An 8461-nucleotide genomic window follows, 5' to 3' on the forward strand; every position below is an offset into this window, starting at 1 on the left:
CACCTCTACCGAAAAGAAAACATGGGAACCTGAAATCAGAATCTAGACTTCTCAATCCATGGCAACAGTTGCATGATAAAACAGGGGAAATCTGGGTCCAGAGCTCCCACCTCTAAATCGCAGTTATGTGCCCCTGTATCACAAATCGACGATGCATTAACCCCTCATTCTGTGCTGAAAACATGAACTCTTTTCTTCTTTTTTGAAAGAGTAAGAAACCTGAACTCAATCCATCACTTAGGCAGGCAAGACAATATATGATATTGCACACCCGGAAGTCATCGAGCGCGTAGCATGCAGCTTAATGGACTCCTAAGAGTAGCAACAACTGAAGCGGATGCAGCCACGGTAGACCCCCGTCCAGTTACATTGGCTCTGGTCTTTCCAGGTGCAGGTCGAGGTATAGGCCATTGGAGGTTCACAAAAACTAAAGCACAAAGAGTTGATGAGGCCGCTGATATACATTTTTCCTTCGTGTACAAGATTTGATCAGGAACAACCACATACAAACGTCGATTAGCAGGCAATAACACACAACTGTGCACACTCCTGATATTCAGATTGATGCTATTTTTACACTTCGGGAGTACATATGAAGAACACATATCTACTGTTATTCAGACGTAGTTGAAACTGCAGCATAATCATATTTGACATCTACAGTGTTGCTATCTTGGGAACCGCGTTCTCTCTAACTGATCTTCCACATCTGGAGTATGCTTACCCTGCATGACAGAGGAAAAATATTACTCACATGGATACATAGATGCAAGGCCTATTCAATGTGGTGGTGATGTTGTCAAAACTACGTACACATGATGAATCTGGTGATGCCTTATTCTGTTATCATTCTAGTAATCAAAGTGAATAAAGATCAGCCTCATAACGAGCAAAAACATCACAATTTTAGCATCAGTGGAATGGGAATCCATGATATTGTAGCATAAATTTGGGTGTATTTGTATTGCTCGAAGCAGAACAAGCAATACTAACATCAGATTTAAAGTGGTTCAATCGAACTATAACTCTACAAAAATAGACTGAATCAACGCATTGAGTAAGCTGATGCACACCTGTCAGGTTCAATTGTCCTCTTTGCAACATCAGAGTCAAAAACAAAACAGGTACCATCGCAGCACATAGATGTTTAAGAGTATGCCCACTACCAATCTCATGTGTCCACCTATATATAGGTTTGTCTGCAGCCTCTTCTACTTCGGCAAGAAGGTAGAATCCTCAAATCAATTTGAAAAATCAGAACAAAAGTATCCAGACAATATAACTTTACGCTTAGCAAACCCTCGTGAGAAATTGCGCTTAGACAAAATGATTCGGCAATGGCCTATTCTTTAAACTGCGCTTAAATAAATGCTTCTGCATAGCTCATTCTTGTAGCAATTTCATCAACAACCGAAAAGGAGAAGTTCAGATATATTTATATTAATTGGACGTTGACTGCTTGATAAATTTCTAGATAACAGCAGAAATGACTGGGGAAACAGAATCATCTTGGCACCGGTCAATGGTATTGAGAGAATAAAAACTTAATAAGGGGAACAATATAACTTCTAGTGAGTTTTCTATGAACTTCAAGGCAACTATGGTTTATAACCAAGCATCATGAGTACAGACTCTCAAAAGAAAAAGGTATATCACCAGTTTTTATGCTGTAGGAAAATCAACTATGAAATAACCCAGTCAAATCAGAGCAACACAAGAGAAGGGCACAGTCGGTTATCCAACCATGGCAAGATCCAATGGCTGTTGTTACTTGGCTTATTGCTTTAGTTACTGTTTACTGTAATTTAGTTGAACCAGGGGCTTTGCTTAGGCCATTTACCTTATGTTTTACTCTCGGTAATCATTGAACCGACTCACTATATATGTTGTTCCCATCGAGAATAAAAAGAAAAATTCACCAAGAGTAGACGCGGTTATCTTCTCAACTATCCCATATTTTACACCAAAATCCGACTAATCCTTCATCAGTTTTTTGATCAATTCCTTCCAATTGTTTTGGTCCTAGCACTTCTCCCATGTTGGTTCAACAGGAAATCTCTCTATTGGCTCTCCTCCCATCCTGGTTCAACATGAACTCTATTTGCGTGTCCCTCTATTGGCTCACAAATTTATTGAACCAAAATATGATTTTTCTATTGGTTTACTCTAATCTATACCTATTTTTTTACTAATAAAAGAAATAGGTATTTTTAGTCCGTCATGCTATTTTGTAGAAAATCCCTTGATATTTCTGACATTAAACCCGTAATACATATCAAATGTTTTTTTAAATACTCATATCTTTTAAACCGTAACTCCAAATTTAACATATTATATATGGAATTTGATTAGAAAAATATGTAGAATCTAAATATGATGTTATTTTACCTGTTAACAATTAAAAAAAATATTATCTAGGCTGCAATGGTAATCAACAATGCATTATCCGGGGTTTTTTCATATCGGTACTGATTCAGATTGGGGATGAACACCTCAGCAAAATCAGGATTGGACATCAAATAAAAGATAAATTTGTTAGAGACACCTAAATAAGGACATGCATGACAAGAAATAAAAGGACCCAATAAAGATGGGATGTCCGCTATAAAATAAATAAAAGAGAAATGCAGAGGAGATCTGATAAAGATGAGATGTTGCGCTATTCTCCTATATATAAGAAGAAGAAGAAAAAGAGGACATGCATGAAAAAAAATGGAGGCATGCATGAAAATAAAATAAAATCAAAGACAAGTTTGATCAGAAATAAATAGTGATAAAACAGGAACCAATACCTATGACATGTACGGCAAGAAATAGTGATGAAATATGGGCGTCAACAGGAGACCATAAAAAATGTTCTTTTCCAGACAAAAAAAATCTCTTTTTATGATTAAAAAATCCTGTATCTTTTTAACAACCTTTTAAACTCTTCATTTATTTAAGAAATAGCTACATATTCTCAATTATAGAACATTTTTTGTAAATTAAGAGCGTGTGGTATTTTTTTCTCCCGTTGCAACGCACGGGCCTTTTTGCTAGTATCTTAGAAACAAAGAGCATGGAGTATGGACCGTTTCACCCAGCCAACACCATGTATGCATTGTGTGGTGGTGGGAAAACTGCCTCTTGCATATATATAGTCTCGATTCCCTCTACCAAAGAAATCATCAGGTCATCATCTTGCCATGATCATTTGCCTTACTATGGCATGGCAGATCATGCTTATTGTGTTCTGCAAAAATGTCATTTTTACTGGTGGAATCAGCCATAGGCCTCTATCAAAAAGAAAACATGGGGACCTGAAATCAAAATCTAGAGTTCCCAATCCATGGCAACAATTGCATGATAAAACAGGGGGAATCTAGGCCCAGAGCCCCCGCCTCTATATCGCAGTTATGTGGCCCTGTATCCCAAATCGATGATGCATTAACCCCTCCTCATTCTACAAAGAAAACCTGAACTTTTTATTTGAAAGAGTAAGAAACCTGAACTCAATCCATCACTTAGACAGGCAAGCCAATAAATTATCTTGCACACACGGAAGACGTTGAGCCCATAGCATGCAGCTTAATGAACTCGGAAGAGCAGCAACAACTGAAGCAGGTGCAGTCTCAATAGATCCCCGTCCAGTTACATAGGCTACGGTCTTTCCAGGTGCAGGAGGAGGTATAGGCTGTTTGAGGTTCCCAAAAACTAGAGCACAAAGAGTTGATGAGGGAACTAATATATATTTTTCCTTCCTGTACAAGATATGATCAGGAAGTTTTGATCAGGAACAACAACATACGAACGTTGATTAGCAGGCAATGATACACAACCGTGCAAGCTGGGGCTCCTGATATTCAGATCGATGCTATTTTTACACTTCGGGAGTAGAGTACATATGAAGAACACATATCTACTGTTGTTCAGACGTAGTTGAAACTGCAGCATAATCATATTTGACGTCTACAGTGTTGCTATCTTGGGAACCACGTTCTCTCCAACTGATCTTCCACATCTGGAGTAAGCTTACCCTGCATGACAGAGGAAAAAACATTATGGATACATAGATGCAAGGCCTATTCAATGTGAACTTGTTGTGAAAACTACATGCACATGATGAATGCAAACATTGATTTCTGGAAGTGAACCAGAGTAGTATTAGTTTGAATAAACAGAAGCGCATCATGAAAAGATCGGTAAGAGCTAGCCGTGCAAGTTTCAGTTCATGCTAAAAATATCAACAATTTAACTGTGGATGTCTTATTCTGATATCATTCTAGTAACCAAAGTGAACAAAAACCAACCTCATAAAGAGCGAAAACATCAAAAATTTGGTAAATCAGTGGAATGGCAATATTATTGATATTTGGTAACACTTGGTGTATTTGTATGCTCAAAGCAGAGCGAGCAATACCAACATCGGATTAAAGTGGTTGAATCGAACTAAAACTTTACAAAAATAGACTCGAGCGATGCATTGAATAAGCTGATAAATACCTATCAGGTTCAATTGTCCTCTTTGCCAACATGAGAGTCAAGAAAACAGGTACCATCGCAGCACATAGATGTTTAAGAGTGTGTCCGCTAACAATGTCATGTGTCCACCTATATATAGGTTTGTCCGCAGCCTCTTCCACTTTGGCAAGAAGGTAAAATCCTGAAATCAATTTGAAAAATCAGAACAGAAGTATCTATGCGCTTACAAAACCCTCGCAAAAAATGTGCTTAGAAGAAATGCTTGCAGTGGCCTATGTTTAAATTGCGCTTAAATAAATGCTTCTGCATAACTCATTCTTCTAGCAACTTCATCAAAGGCCAACAACCAGAAAGCAGCAATTCATACACATTTATATTAGTTGGGACTGTTGACTATTTTATAAATTTCTAGGTAACAGCAGACATGACTGGGGAAAAAGAATCAGCTTGGCACCAGTCAATGGTATTGAGAGAATAAGAACTTAAGGGGAACATTGGAAATTCTAGTGAGTTTTTTTACAACCAAGCATCGTGAGTACAGCCTGCAAGAAGAAAAAGGTATCACCAGTTCTTATGCTGTGAGAAAACCGGCTATGAAAATAACCCAGTACATTAACGCGAATCACATATAGTTATCTACACAAATAATGGAACTGCATACACCCTGGTGATATTGAGCAACAATAACACTAACCTGCTGCCCACAACCAGTAGCTTGAATGTGTATACATTGGTGGAATAACTATAGCCATCACAGGTATTACAATGCATGGAACGAACTGGATTATTGCATATGGCCGAAGATCATCAAAGAAACTACATAACAGAGAAGAAAGTTAAGTCAAAGGAAGGAAATATTTCTGAGACGTACAGATAAACAATCGAAAGATCTTACCTCCAGTACAGGATGCTCAGTGCACCAGCAATAACAAGGGGTGCAAGGGACTTTGTTCCTGCTCTATCATCAACCCTTTCAATGATGAAAATGGCCACAATAGACGTGAAAGCAATCGTCATCTAGACAAACAAGCCCATATGTCAGCGCTCAAAATATTTAAAATCAAGAAAGAAGGAGCACCTCCTAGGGGCTGGGGACTATACACTATGTACATGTCATGGCACCAAGCTTGGAACTATGCATAATAGGAGATGATGATGTAAATATCATGATGCTGAATGTTAGATCTATGGCACAGAAGATCTAGGAAAGACTCACAGGCAATCTGTCCCAAACTAAGGTGGCATCGTTTGGGTAGAGATGGTAGTAGGATGAACCAACACCGACAGTAGTGACACCAGCATAGAAGAGTGTCCAACTCCAGAGCTCCCCCTGTGAGCTGCCAGCAGGATCAACATCAGAGTGTTTCAAATCTCAATTTGAGTCAGAAGGAACCTAAATTGGTAAGAGCATCGAGTCTGCACCATAGCCTGAAGTAGTTTTTGTAGTGGCACAGGATGAGCCCAGCGAGACCAACAAAGAGGAAAGGGATATTTGAGAGCACATTCAATGTGTTAGGGATCCCTGCAAAACAGAACAAAACAAAACAGTATCGATCAGTACCAAGCTATTTCCCCACATTATTTTGCTCCTGGTCTGTACCATTGTTCATTATTATCATTTAACAAGTATGCCGAGTGCCCAAGCACTCGCATTAGCAGCCAAATTAGCTGATATAATCAAAGCAAAGCATACAATGCTGACCAATCAGAAGCATTTCCTTCGTGTAGTAAGCAAAAAAGTAATTTAGCCGAACCTCCGCTTGAGTCGCTCCCAAATTCCCCTCCTCTCAGCTCAACCGTGTCCGCTGGTCTCGCTAAATCACAAATCTAAATGGCTAAAAACAGCAGGATTCGTGGGCACCACACAGCTAATATAACCGAAGCAACAGATAGTGCTGGCAATCAGAAGCATTCCCTCTGTAGTAACCAGAAAAACAAATGAATGGAGCCTAATTTTGGCCGAATCTACACTTCATTTGCTCCCAAATCCCCCCTTTGCAACTTTATGCTATCAATCACTAACCTAAGAGAATAAAAAAGCAGAATCTGGTCAGATGGGTTTGCTCGTCATCTGTACCATTATTTGAACCTAACGTTCATCGAGTATGCAGAGTGGCCAAGCAGTCGCATTAGCAGCCAATTTAGCTGATATAATCAAAGAAAAGCATATAACGCTGACCAATCAGAAGCATTCCCTTCGTGTACTAACCAATCAGAAGCATTCCCTTCGTGTATTAACCAAAAAGTATACGGTTCACTCGCTCCCGAGTTTCCACTCTTCTCACCTCAATCGTGCGCGCTGGTCTCACTAAATCACGAATCTGCTAAAAACAGCAGGTTTCGTGGGCAGCGCACAGCTAGTATAACCAAAGCAACAGATAGTGCTGGCAATCAGAAGCATTCCCTCTGTAGTATGAACCAAAAAAACATATGAATGGAGCGTAATTTTAGCCAAATCCACACTTCACTTGCTCCCAAATCCCCCCTTGGCAACTTTATTCTATCAATCACCAACCTAAGAGAACAAAACAACAGAATCTGGTCACATACATTCGTAAGCATCCTTCATGAGGTGTGCAGAGTGGCCAAGCCAATGCGTTAGCAGCCAATTTAACTGATATAATCAATCAAAGCAGCAGACATAACGCCGACCAATCAGAAGCATTTGCTTGGTGTGCCAGTAACCAAAAAGCATGCCAAGGAAGGGAGCATAACTCAGTCAAACAAACGCCTCACTCGCTCCCCAATCTCCCCCATCTGGCTCTAATCGTGTCCGCTGGACTCGCCAGATCACGAATCTGAGGGGCTAAAAATAGCAGAATCTGCGGCAGCGTGCGGTGCGGAGGCCGCGCCCCAAAATCTTCCGCCCTCGGCCGAGGCAGAGGCAGAGCATGGCGCGGGGGCGAAGATTCAGGGGAGGCGATGCGTGGTACGGTACGGGGGGTGGGGTTGGTTACCTAGGAAGAGGTCGCGCTGGTCGGCGAAGTCGTGGTAGTCCTCGTCCTGCGGGATGGCGGGCGTGACGAGCATGAGCACCACGAAGATGGCCGCCGCCGCCGCCCACGCCACCCACTTCTTCCTCCACCACTCGCCGTCCATCGCCGACGCGCTCCGCCCTCCAAGCTTCTCTGCTCTCCCCTTCTCCTGCCCCCTCGACTCCAAATTTCCTCCCTCTCCCGTCCTCTTCCGATGTTTTCTCTCTTTTTGGCTGTGGGGAATCGAGTTCGTCCGCTGCACGCCTGCACGGGTTGACTGGCAACTTTTTTCTATCCGAGACGAAGCCCGGCTTGCTTCCGGGAGAGGCAAGCGGCGCCCGTGCGGGCCCCGCCCGTGCCGATCGGACGGCTGGGCTCGCGCCTGGAGGGGATCGGACGGCTGGTAGCGGTAGGGGCGTGCGGGAGGTGGCTGCGTCTCGCGGGCGTCCGTGGAATAGCAGTAGTACGAGTGCTCTGTTTCCTAATGTTGTACGGAAGATATGGCGTGTGGACTCTGGTCACTGCATGAGCTCCACGCGTGACGCCACCTCACCGGTTGTCCCTCGAATCCAGTAAGAGCATCTACAATCGGACCCTTCCTACTCATTTCAAACGCTCGGACAGGTCGTCCGGTCAGTGACCGGTCACACAAACGGGACCCAACCAGAATCCCCATATGTGTCTCAAACGTCCGGCCTGATAGGCACCCCTCGTATCCATCTCAAATATGAGGACTTGCGGACGCGCCCGGATATGCCCGGTCAGTCCGCCAATGACGTGTCCCCATCCCGGACTACATTTTCTCTTTCTTTATTCATTCTTTTCTTTTTCTCTTCTTTTTCACCAATCACGTGCAAGTGACTAGACATATGAGAAAAAAATATAAGAAGTGTGGTGCGTGGACAAAAAAATAGGGGCTCAAAATGGACACATCCGGTCACTGACCGGGCGTGTCCGCGAGCATTTAAGGGGTCAAATTAGAGGTACGTGGTTGAAGATGCTCTAACATCGTGTGTGCCCAACAT

The 8461-nt window shown here is 42.2% G+C and overlaps 1 protein-coding gene across 1 annotated transcript; it reads right to left on the minus strand.

The window, feature by feature from the left end:
* Positions 1–3708: 3708 nt before the first annotated feature.
* On the minus strand, positions 3709–7725 carry LOC123063554 (uncharacterized). Its single transcript, XM_044487360.1, has 7 exons — positions 7419–7725; positions 5884–5983; positions 5678–5798; positions 5357–5478; positions 5156–5277; positions 4483–4642; positions 3709–4016 (listed from the first exon to the last, which is right to left on the minus strand). Exons 1-7 carry the CDS (start codon positions 7558–7560, stop codon positions 3899–3901), a joined length of 885 nt encoding a protein of 294 aa, XP_044343295.1. The 5' UTR covers positions 7561–7725; the 3' UTR covers positions 3709–3898.
* Positions 7726–8461: the final 736 nt, after the last annotated feature.

Source organism: Triticum aestivum, chromosome 3A (assembly GCF_018294505.1).
Source record: "Triticum aestivum cultivar Chinese Spring chromosome 3A, IWGSC CS RefSeq v2.1, whole genome shotgun sequence".
Classification (NCBI taxonomy): Eukaryota; Viridiplantae; Streptophyta; class Magnoliopsida; order Poales; family Poaceae; genus Triticum; species Triticum aestivum.